This window comes from Corylus avellana, chromosome 4 (genome assembly GCF_965113065.1).
Source record: "Corylus avellana chromosome 4, dhCorAvel1.hap1.2, whole genome shotgun sequence".
NCBI classification, from domain to species: Eukaryota; Viridiplantae; Streptophyta; class Magnoliopsida; order Fagales; family Betulaceae; genus Corylus; species Corylus avellana.
In genome coordinates, this window is record NC_142493.1 from 16329704 (window position 1) to 16342623 (window position 12920).

Consider the following 12920-nt stretch of genomic DNA (forward strand, 5'->3'; position numbering starts at 1 on the left):
GATGACTCAGCCCTAGTCTTTCCTAGGGTACATTGTAATAGTTTACTATATAAAGGTATGTTATGTTATGACTAAAGGCAGAGAATAATTATCATAAATCAACCTTGTGTTGTTACGCGGTCTTTCTCAAAGGCTTGTAACAACGTGGTATCAGAGCCGGCCATGGCTGCTTCTGGTTCTGCTTCGAGTTTCGCTTACAACACCGACCAGTGGCTGGATCGCTTGGAGACTGCGTTTGCTTCTGAGACACGCAACCTTCGCGAACTCTTGGCTGCAATGAACATCTGTTTTGATCAACTGCCCGAAGATCACCATTCCAGCACAGAAGAAGGATCCAATAGCCACAACAAAGGGCCAAGGACCACAAGAATAGGATTAGGGTCGAGTGGATCAACAGCCCCCAAGATTGCTAAATTAGACTTTCCCCGGTATGGAGCCAGCCACGACCCAACAACCTGGATCTATCAGGTGGAACAATTCTTTGAATACCACAGCACGAGTGAAGAAGAGAAGCTACCCTTGGTTACCTACCACCTTGAAGGGGATGCACAACTGTGGTACCAGTTGTTCAAGGAAGGCGGAGCAGGAGAGGTCTCGTGGCAGGCACTAAAAAGGGGATTACATGCAAGATATGGACCAACCTTATTCGAAAACTTTTTTGGAGGCTTAACCAAACTCAAGCAGATTGGCACAGTCCGGGATTATCAAATGCAGTTTGAGCGATTGTTGAGCTGTGTGGGAAGGTTGTCTCCTGAACACCAACTTGGGTGCTTCATTAGTGGGCTCAAGGAGACCATCCGAACCAAGGTCCAAGCAGCTAGACCCACCAATCTCACGGCTGCAGTGGGATTGGCCAGGTTATACGAAGCCAAGCACCAGGTTCAACGTCGACCTTCACTATTGGACAACCATCGACGGGCAAGCGAGCCTCCCCTGCCATCTCCGGCGTTGACTAGGGCACAAACACCGCAATTTCAAAAATTGACAGCGAAGGAGGTGAAGGAAAGAAGTGAGAAGGGCCTATGTTTCAATTGTGATGAAAAATTTGTACCTGGCCATCAATGTGCTAACTTTTTTGGTTAAAAGTGATCACCACAGAGGAGACATCAGCGTGTGACGAACTCAAGATGTAATGCTTGGAGCAACCAGTTACAGAGAGGGAAGACGCACCTGCCATTTCTTTATATGCTATCTCTGGCCTGCAGGGACCACGCATGATGCGGGTAAAGGGCTGGATTGGCCACAGCAAGGTGGTGATGCTCGTGGACAATGGGAGTACCCACAACTTCATCAGTCCAGCCACAGCAAGGAGGCTGGCTTAATTCTGGCGATTGAAGGGAATCTAGAGGTTTTAGTAGCTAACGGCGAGAGGCTGACTACTGGAGAAAATTGCAAAAAACATGACCATCTGCTTGGGCACAACCCTCTTCCAAATTGATTTTTACATCCTGCCCATTGAGGGGTGTGATGTTGTACTGGGAGCCATCTGGCTCAAAATGCTAGAACCCATACTTTAGGATTTCTCTAGGCTATGGATGAGTTTTGTGTGGAGGGGAAGCACGATTGAGTTGCAAGGGGAGCATGCACCATGTGACAAATTCACAGAAGGATTCAAGGCCATTAAGGCAATGTGTGGTGGGTTGTGGGGCATGTTGTTGCAGCTCCGAGCCATCAAATTAGGAGAACAAGATGTGGATTCACAAGAACTGGGCCCGGAGATGCAAAGGGTGCTGGAAGGGTTTGTTGAGCTGTTCCAAGAGCCAAGGGAATTACCCCCCACCCGAGCCCATGACCACAAGATTCCAACACTTCTAGACCATGGTCCTGTTAGTGTTCGACCCTATCGCTACCCATTTTACCAGAAGAATGAGATTGAGAAATGTTGTGCAAAAATCTACCTAAATTAATAGATGAATAATTGTACGTTTTACCTGCAAGTGCACAAGGTCAACATAGTAGTATATGGTGCAAGTACAGGATCATTCCCACGAGAATTGCTAAATTTATATTTAAAAATAGATTCCTTAAGCAAAAGCAAAACAAAGATTGATTGTTGAAGTGATGATAATAAAGGGTAGGGCTTTGATATCCACCACTAATTATATTTAGCTAATATAACAATATGGCAATGCTTTGATCAAGTTATGCATATCTAATGTTTATCAACCTTAGGGCATGGCATATACTCCTAAGACTATAGATTTCCCTAAGCAACAAGTTAGGCATGGCGTATACTCTAACTCTTTTCATTTCTAAGGGATTTAGCATAATTTATATTAAGTTGTTCCATAGGAAGGCATATGTTCTATGGAAATCGACAAACACATGAGGCCTAGGGCATGGTATATACTCCCGGTTCTCCTTGTTGATTAACCCAAGAACTCGGTGTGGATTTCTTTTGTTACTTATGTTAAACCCAGGACTCGGCCATCCAAATTGATTTAACTAACTAGTCTGTACCACATGCATATGTTGATCAGACACACACATATGAGGAATTCATGCAAGTAGGTATTAATCAAGTTAAATAGCACAACAAGATCATCACAAAGGCGCCAATATTGAAATATTAACAAAACATAACTAGGGCTTCAATCAAGCCCTACTAATTAAATTAGCTACACATAAAGTTGATGTTAAACATCTTCATAAAATAAAAGAAAAGAAAGGAAAAGAATAAACCCGAGACTTGAACTTGAAGAGCTCCTATTCTTCACCTTACCAAGTATATCTATTCTAGATGCTTAAGGGTCTATTTATAGGCTTTAGAAGTCCTAGACAAAGTAGTAAACCTAGGGATTTTCGTAGGGTTTTGAGACCTATTACAATTCGGAGTTGGAAAACCCTAATATGGAAAGAATGTCAATCCAACCGCCACTTGATAAGTCTCCTGCGCACGGGTGCGCTCGATCGCAAGTCTGCGATCATTCCTTCTTCTGTCATGCGCTCGATCGCTCTTGGCCTGCTTGATGCTGTGTCCTCTCGGGTATTGCGCTCGATCGCAGGTGCCCTGTAATTGATCGCAGTACTAGGGAGCTCCAATTGTCTCCATCTTCTCTTTTGAGCTCAAATCACCTAGTTTTACTTCATTTTATTCCAAAAACCTGTAAAAGTATGAAAAACACAAAAAAGAATTAAAATGGCCTAATTAACTAAAACCAAATGATTAAAACATGCAAGTTAAGGGCCGAAAATATGAATATTTTAGCACTTATCACACCCCCAAACTTACATATTGCTAGTCCCTTAGCAATACAAAACTAAAAACGAGAATGGAAAAACAGAAAACAAGAGATAAATCCATCTTTCGTGGGATGTATGATTGCATTTAGCGTATGCATCAAGCCTTTTAAACCACTAGAAATTCCCTAGTGGACGAGTGAAGTATCGTGAGGGTTTTTCATAAATATTACCTACAAACAACATGCACAGTTCATGTTATTCCAAAAATTAAAGCATCACTTCAAGATCATGATTTTCATTCATTAGCAAGTTTTTTAAAAAAATGAACTTCATCTTCACAATAAATTGGAATCTCAAAGTGCAGTTACTTACAAAGGACATGCTAAATCATCACAAGTTTAAAATTTGTGTACAATGAATTAGTACAAAATTATGAGGCTTCCAAATCTTTCCAATATGCAATGTCTCCTTATCTCAGAATTTACTGAATTTCCTACTAAAATGACACACTGACATATTTCTTTTTTTTTTTTTTTTTTTTTTGTCAGGTTGTGCAATGTTGGTTCCCTTAAGCTTTCTAATTGATCCATGTAGCGAGTATTAAGTCAATGACTCCCAAACCAGATGGTTTTAGGGCATTAAGTGTAGAGACACCCCTAAGGACCTACTAACTTGAGTAAAAAAGGCTCTACAGAACCAATTAACCATGACATTGATCAAATCTAATTTTTTCACCTTTTGACGTGAACACTCAATGCTTTGAGACAAGAGGTCCAGTTACTCAATGAAAAGCCATCAATGATCATTTAATTCACATATCTTTTTTTTTTTTTTTTTTTTTTTTTTTCTAATTACAGTTCACATAATCTTTAGATCATGTAATCTAACACTTAACTATAGTTAGATAGTTAGTATTTACTATTTAATATGGTAATACTTACTTGTATATTAACTATTCAATATAGTTATATATTTAATTAGTTAACAGCTTAACCATATGTTTAACTACTATTTATGTAACTTGTGTTAATTAACTTTCAGTTTAGTTTTGTTTTTAAAATAGTTAACTTTTTTTTTCTTTTTTTTTTTTTTGATGAAAACATCACAAGCAAGAGCTCTTACACAGAGCATAAAGCTCTAAAGCAAATCATAGCCGAAGCTAAGGTTACAGACATCAAAGATACAAACATAACAATTTAGCAATCAAGATCCATCAGTGGCATCAAACATCCGCTAACCCATGACTAGTCTTCCGTTTTAAAAGCAGATCTGCACCAGACAGACTTAATCCAATGCATAGGTAGCTCTTATTCCTCGGCCCTGAAAGTAGAGAACCTCCAAGCCGAAACTCATCCTCCTCGACCCAAAAGCCAAGATATCGTTCACATCCATAGCCCAAGGGTTTGGACCAAAATCAAATACCCTGAAGAGCATCAAGCGGGCAGATCAAGAGAGAGGACAGAGCCTTATTACAAGCAACGAAAACAAATACAGGGAAAAAACAAGAAGTAAAAAACAAATAAAGGGAAACAAAAAAGACAACAAAAAGGAAGCCAACAAAATACAAGGAAAAAAACAAAATGAAAGAGCACACTAGGCGGATGACAGCAGCCGGAAGAAAAGCCGACCGCGAGCTTGCCAGAAATCGATGCGGAAGGTGGTGTTAGAAGCTCATCACGGAGGGGGACGCGTGAAAAGACCCAGCAGTGGATGGTGGATGGCGAAGTAGGCTCGGAGGAGATTGGCGGCACACTCAAAGAACAGAGGTATAGTTTGAATGAATCTCCCAAGAGCGGCACCCACAAAGTGTGCCAAAGCTAGCAAATCAAACACAACAATGACAAAACAACAAGAAATAAAACGATTACATGTAAATAAAAACATAAAAACAAAAACCCCCAAAGCAGAAAAACACGTCGGAAAGGAAGGCTGCCGGGGAAAACTAGCTAGAACACGAGGACACAGCTGCGGCAGGTGGCGTTGGACCCGGACGGAGTCGGAGAACCTGGTGGTGGGGTGTGCAACAAAATGGGTCTGGCAAAGGATAGTAGATCGATCTCTGACTAGGCCGATCCAAGAGCCTAAAACAAAAAGATTGGACAAATGAGGGGAAAGAGGTGGAGAAGAAGGGGAAGGAAAAAAACACCTCCCAAGGAGCTAAGGAGCATCAGGTAAATAGACTAACTCACAAAGAGAAGAGGGCGAGGGGAGGGGGGGAGGTAGCAAAGGATGAGGGGAGGAGGGGGAGAACAACAAAGGTTCTTCCCCTCCTACGGCGCTCTCTGTTAGAGATGGAACCCTAGTAGAGAGGGGAGGGCGAGGACCCTGACACATTTTTGGTCCATTTTAAAATAGTTAATTTACTTAGTAATACTAAGTTAGTATATATTAACTAACATGTATATATATATATATATATATAAGTAGCATATACTTATTTTTTTTGTCAAAACAACCTATAGTTAACTCAATTAGTGATTTAATATATATTAACGTAGTTAATATGTTAGTTTATCAACTTGGGTTTGCTCTATGCTTTTTTCAGAAATTCTGGCCGATGATTGGCAAAGAGATATGTAAAGCTGTTTGATGTGGTATTTTTGTGTCCAAAAATATCAATAATAAAAATAACCACTCGCAATAGGACGAATCTTTGTAGGATACGGCTACAGAGAGGGTGTCGAACCTCAAGGACTGCAGGGGTTTAATTATCAAAATTCGAAAGATTAAAATTAACTTAATTAAAAGAGAATGATTTGTTTGTGTGAATTTAAAGTGCATAAAATAAACGGAAATAAAAAGAGTAAATAGATGAGAGAGAGAGTAGGGTATTGACTTCACCTCTATCCGCACAACAATGGCTAATCATAATTAATCCCAGAAATTCATTCTATGCATGTTATAAATAAACAAGAAACTACCTTATTAAAGAATAAGCATAATCTATCTTCGGTTGGCACGGATCGTCCACCTAACTACTAAGATGCGGTACGACCCGTCTTCCTAGGTATAAATTATCAAATTCTTTAACAGGATACACACAATCAATGAATAAGCATAACCCATCTTCGGTTGGCACAAACTGTCTACCTAAATTACACTAAACTAGGGTGTAGTACAATCCGTCTTCCCTAGGCATGGCCTATCAAATCCTATTGATCATATGTCAATTAAACCCATTGTATAACCATCATCCTCATAATCACAGAAAACAAGAATGATTTGATTTCAATAAAAGTAAAATACTTTCTAAGACAAGAGAAGAATTTCACAAATATTGATATTGGAATTTAAGAACAATTGCATTTAATAATTAAGAACATAAATCAATTGTAGCAATCCTCATAGTTATACAATCAACATGCATAAATTGAAAATCTAGAAAGTAAATACAATCAAACCATTGTGCTTGGATAGGGCTACATCAACACCCTATTACAGAATTAGCCACTCATCGGGGTGCTAGAATGGCCTCCTGCCATGGATTATCTCCTCTTCAACTTGTCAAGCCTCCAAGAAGATTTTTGTATCTAAAACTAAGCACACCTTCTCTTGAAGGTTAAGGGTCTATTTATAGAGAGCAAGCCAGTCCTAGAAGCCCTAGGAAACCTAGAAATTTCGGAGATTTAAGTCCAAGTCCAATTAGGATAAAGAAAACCTAAGTCCAAATCGGAATAGGATTCGCCCAGAATTGCGTTCCTATCTTGCGGGGCGATTTTGGCATTGCGGCGCTCCGAATTAGGAAAATTCTATTTGACAATTATTTGTAGCAATTTGAGTTAGGTTTCCAGTGCCGCTTGAATCACCTCAATCGGATATTTGAGCTGAAAGTTATGACCAAAATACCGAGATGTATGCAGAATCCAAATTTGAATCCAATCCGATTTTGACTCCAATTTGAAAAATTTCGAATTAATCCTTTTCTTTATTTGATTAAACTTAACCATGATTGGTTAAGTTTAACCATATCTTCTAGGTCTTCTCAAAGTATGCTTTTAAGCCCAAAATCAATGGAATTAATTGCATATTGATTTATAACCTGAAAACACAAAAACAAAACAAAATCAAACAAATAACAATGCTAAGGAATTAACATATGCAAATTAAGGGGCTTGAATGTGCAACATTTGGCGTTTATCACACCCCCAAACTTACATATTGCTAGTCCCTTAGCAATACCAAACAGAAAATAAACTGAAAAACAAAAAGATAAGTCCATCTTTCGTGGGATGTACGATTGCATTTAGCGTATGCAACAAGCCTTTTAAACCCCTAGGCATTCCCTAGAGGACGAGTGAAGTCTCGTGAAGGTTTTCCAGGAATGATACCCACAAACATTGTCATCATTATGTCATTCAAAAGGATAAAGTATCACAAAAATAATGGTTCTCATTCATTAGCAGGCTTAAAATTATAAACTTCATCTTCAAAATTCCAAGGAATTTACAAGTCAAATCACTTACAAATGGCAATTGAGATACATAAATTTCAATTAGTGCAAAGTGAACTAACACATAATCATGAGGCTTCAAAATAATTCCAGTATGAATGAATCAACATCTCAGAATTTATTGGACTTTATATCAAATGAAACAACCAAGGCATACATTTTTTTTCTTTTTTTTCTTTTTTTTCTTTTTTCTTTTTTCTTGTCGTAGGCTTTGCAATGCTTAGCTCCCTTAAGCTTTCTAATTGACCCATGTATCGAGTGTTAGGTCAATGTCTCCCAAACCAAATGGCTTTAGGGCACTAGGTGTAAAGACACCCCTAAGGACTTACTAACTCGAGTCAAAAAGGCTACGAAGCTAAGCTAGCCATTTTATTAATCAACCCAAAAAATTTCACTTTTTAACGCGAACACTCACTGCTTAATGAGGCAAGAGGTCCGGTTACTCAGTGAAAAATTCAAACTTGATTTATTATTATTTTTATTTATTTATATATTTTTTTTTATAGCATGCCAAAGTTATTCACCCAATATGTCACCCAACAAAATTCAAGATATTGAAAACAAACATAATTGGTCTCAAATTCATACCTCACATACATGTGCTAGTGTGCTCAATATAGATTTAAATTGAAATAAGAAGCATCTCATGTTGCCAAAAGTAAGTAACAAGACTTAAAATCCCTAAGTCATATGATCATGTGTTCATAACTTTAAGCCTATCAATGAATTCCAAACCAAAATCAAAGCTCAACCATATGCTTAAGAATGACATAACAACAAAAATGGACCGTGTTTTGTTTTTCCATACCCCCAAACTTGAATCATACATTGTCCCCAATGTATGTATAGAACTAAAGAATAAGATCAAGAGTATAGAAATACCTGAATGAGCAGATGTGGGCATATCATACCCCTAAACTTGAATGCAAAAACACATGTCCTAAAAATAAAGTGATACTCCAACCAAATACCAATCAAGTGCACACATTGTTGTAAAAAGATAAACAAAGAATGAAACAACAATGGAGAAAATAAACCTGGATGGAGATCATATGCCCTAGTGGAGTGGAGGGTCAAGCACACAGGGCCTGCACTTGATCCTAGGAGGTATTTCTCAATGTAAGTCCGAGTCCTGAAGGATCTTACCTCGATCCTTCAGAAGTCCAATCAAGCTCTTCCATCCCTTATTCTTTATGATCATGTAGCACTCCACAAGGAAGAGGATTCTTCTTAACATCCCGAAACTGCCTCTCCCAGCGAATAGGTCTTGATGCTCCCCATGACAATGTTCAGGGTGTTTGTCCCGAACTGATTTCATGATCAACCTCTTGTCTCTATGGGAGTTCTCAAAAACTGGGGTAGCCAGGGAATTTGCAAAAAAATTTTCCACCCCAATGAAATCAACTTCAGCAACTTTTGAATGAAATATGTCCCCTGTGGGGTTGTCATCAGGTGGTGGAGTACTTGAAGTGAGAGGCATTGGCTCCGGTGGGTTGCTCCATGATGGGGCTCTAGATGGAGGATCAGGAAGTGGGTCTTCAACAGTTTCTCCAATGTCATCCAAGAGGTAACATGCATTCTGATCAGGAGCATTCTGGAAGGCATTGAAGATGTTCAATCTGATCTTCATATTTCCAAAGGAGATCTTCATTACTCCGGTTCGGCAATTTATGCATGCATTGGCTGTGGCAAGGAAAGGTCGCCCAAGGATGACAGGAATTTGCTTCTCTGGATTTGGGACCGGTTCTGTGTCCAGAACTATAAAGTCAACTGGATAGTAGAACTTGTCCACCTTGATAATGACATCCTCCACAATCCCGCGGGGTTTCTTGATCGAGCGGTCAGCCAATTGCAAGACAGTACTTGTCGGTTTCAATTCCCCTAGGCCCAGTTTCTGATATACCGAGTATGGAAGCAAATTAACACCAGCTCCTAAGTCGAGGAGAGCTCTCTCAATCTCGGTGTTTCCGATGACGCATGAAATTGTAGGCGCTCCAGGGTCTTTGAACTTTGGAGGAGTGTTATGCTGAATCAGAGAGCTTACTTGCTCGGTGAGAATGACCTTCTTGGGAATGTGCTTCTGATTCTTCCTCTTTTGAGTGCATAGGTCTTTGAGAAACTTTGCATAGGCTGGAATTTGCTTGATGGCCTCAAGGAGTGGGATGTTGATTTGAACCTGCTTGAAGGTTTCCATCATGTCTTGTATCTTCTCTCCTTGTTTCCCGAAGTGGGAAGGTGCCTTGAGACGTTCTGGGAAAGGGGCCTTAGGCTCATATGGTACCTCAGGAGTGGGGGTAGATGATGAAGATGCCTCGATGCTTACTTGTTTACCCTTGTCTAGATGCAGATTCTGTGGGGCCTCGATTTGCTCATCCTTCTTTTCTTCCACATGATTGTCAACCAGTCTTCCGCTTCGCAATGTGGTGACGGCTTGAACTTGCTCCAGCTGAGATGTGCTTCCTTCTACCACGTATAGTCCCCTAGGGTTGGTCACTGGCTGACTTGGAAGCTTTCCTTCTTCCCTCCTGTTGAGGGTATTGGCAAGTTGTCCAACTTGAGCTTCTAGTTTGGCAATGGAGTGGGTATGTGAGTTTACTCTTTCCTCTTGAGATTTGATTGACTGCTTTATCTCGCTGGTTAGCTCATTCACTGCTTTTAGAATCTGATCCTCAAAATTAGACTCTGATGGAGACTGGTAGTGCTGCTGTGGAGGCCGGTAAGTGGACTGAGGTTGGTAAGGCTGCCTGTTGGATTGAGCTTGATTGTATGGCCCTGGGGCTGAGTTGCCCGAATTTGAGTTCTTCCATGAGAAATTGGGATGATTTCTCCACCCGGGGTTGTAGGAATTGGAGTACGGATCATTACCTGGTTTGGAGAAAGCTGCATTAACCTGCTCATTAGCAACATCAATATAATTTCCAGCAAGAGGGCAATTATTTTCATGATGCATAGGACTTGAACAAAATGAGCAAGATTTATGTGGTGTGTGCCTGTGAGCAGTATTAGGAGTAAAACTAGCAGTCATCAAAACTTGATCTAGCTTCTTGGTGATAGCCTCAACTACTTGGTTGGCTATGTTTGGGGAATGGCCTGCTTCATACAAACTCTCCGTCTTGGGTGCTTTAGGTGCTGGTGCCCTTCGTCTGGCGGAAACCTGCTGAAGAGAATTGTTACTTAAGTTTTCAAACATAGACCATGCTTCATTTTCACTTTTCAACATGAATGTCCCCCCACATGATGCATCTACCATTTTTCTATTGGACTCGGTCAGGCCATCATAAAAACACTGCACTAGCTGCCATTTTGGGACAGCGTGGTGTGGACATGATCTAAGCAAGGTCTGCAACCTATCCCAAGTCTCATGGAAATCCTCTCCCTCGTACTGGGAGAATGTAGTAATGGCTCTCCTAGTATCATTGGTCATGCCTATGGGAAAGTACTTCTTAAGATATTCTTGTTGCAATTGAGCCCAAGAAGTGATAGAATTGGGTGTTAAGGACTGGAACCAATGTTTGGCTTTTTCCTTGAGGGAGAAAGGAAAAAGACGCATCCTTAGGGCATCCTCAGTGAATCCATTCATTTTAGTGGTCTCACAGATTGATTCGAAATCACTGAGGAATTCATAAGGATTTTCAGTACTAAGCCCTAAGAAGGAAGGTAAACTTCGTATAGTGCTAGGCTTAATTTCATAATGGGTTGCCGTAATTTCCGGCAACTGAAGACATGTGGGAGTAGTGTAAGTGGTAGGAAGATAGTGATCTTGCAATGCTACGTGGTTACCGTCCCCCATAGTCTCAGTGGAACGTTCCTCTAACAAATTAGAGTTCTTTTGGGATCTAATTTGTCTAAGAGTGCGTTCGATTTCAAGGTCGCAAGAGATTAATGGAAAAGATAAAGAACGACGACCTAGCATAAACTAAACAGAAATTTAAAAGAAAACAGAAGAAAAAAAAAGTTAAGCTAAAACAGAAAACAAACAAGCTCACAAACGGCCTTAGTGTGCACTTAGGGTCTGGATGCAGGATGCCGCAAGTGCGCTCGATCGCACGGTAGGGTGCGTTCGATCGCAGTCACAGAGAAGGCAGCTTACGGACCTGTTTGCAGTTTCTGAAAAAGAATAAAATCAACGCAAAACAGAATTAAAATTTAGCAACTTAAAATAGGAAAATAATTTATTAAGCTAAAGTTAATCTCTAAAATTTGACAATAAAACCGTTAAGCAGTCCCCGGCAACGGCGCCAAAAATTGATGTGGTATTTTTGTGTCCAAAAATATCAATAATAAAAATAACCACTCGCAATAGGACGAATCTTTGTAGGATACGGCTACAGAGAGGGTGTCGAACCTCAAGGACTGCAGGGGTTTAATTATCAAAATTCGAAAGATTAAAATTAACTTAATTAAAAGAGAATGATTTGTTTGTGTGAATTTAAAGTGCATAAAATAAACGGAAATAAAAAGAGTAATAGATGAGAGAGAGAGTAGGGTATTGACTTCACCTCTATCCGCACAACAATGGCTAATCATAATTAATCCCAGAAATTCATTCTATGCATGTTATAAATAAACAAGAAACTACCTTATTAAAGAATAAGCATAATCTATCTTCGGTTGGCACGGATCGTCCACCTAACTACTAAGATGCGGTACGACCCGTCTTCCTAGGTATAAATTATCAAATTCTTTAACAGGATACACACAATCAATGAATAAGCATAACCCATCTTCGGTTGGCACAAACTGTCTACCTAAATTACACTAAACTAGGGTGTAGTACAATCCGTCTTCCCTAGGCATGGCCTATCAAATCCTATTGATCATATGTCAATTAAACCCATTGTATAACCATCATCCTCATAATCACAGAAAACAAGAATGATTTGATTTCAATAAAAGTAAAATACTTTCTAAGACAAGAGAAGAATTTCACAAATATTGATATTGGAATTTAAGAACAATTGCATTTAATAATTAAGAACATAAATCAATTGTAGCAATCCTCATAGTTATACAATCAACATGCATAAATTGAAAATCTAGAAAGTAAATACAATCAAACCATTGTGCTTGGATAGGGCTACATCAACACCCTATTACAGAATTAGCCACTCATCGGGGTGCTAGAATGGCCTCCTGCCATGGATTATCTCCTCTTCAACTTGTCAAGCCTCCAAGAAGATTTTTGTATCTAAAACTAAGCACACCTTCTCTTGAAGGTTAAGGGTCTATTTATAGAGAGCAAGCCAGTCCTAGAAGCCCTAGGAAACCTAGAAATTTCGGAGATTTA

General features: G+C 39.6%; 1 protein-coding gene across 1 annotated transcript; it reads left to right on the plus strand.

The window, feature by feature from the left end:
• The first annotated feature begins 162 nt into the window (after positions 1-162).
• On the plus strand, positions 163-1438 carry LOC148586371 (uncharacterized). The gene is made up of 2 exons (XM_088515593.1): positions 163-1063; positions 1206-1438. Exons 1-2 carry the CDS (start codon positions 163-165, stop codon positions 1436-1438), a joined length of 1134 nt encoding a protein of 377 aa, XP_088371719.1.
• The last annotated feature ends 11482 nt before the right edge of the window (positions 1439-12920 follow it).

Excerpts from the sequence above, each read along its gene's own strand:
- LOC148586371 (XM_088515593.1), top strand. The coding sequence starts at position 163 with ATGGCTGCTTCTGGTTCTGCTTCGAGTTTCGCTTACAACACCGACCAG. Across the intron at positions 1,064-1,205 it reads ATTTGTACCTGGCCATCAAT|GGACCACGCATGATGCGGGT; the intron begins GTGCTAACTTTT and ends TCTGGCCTGCAG.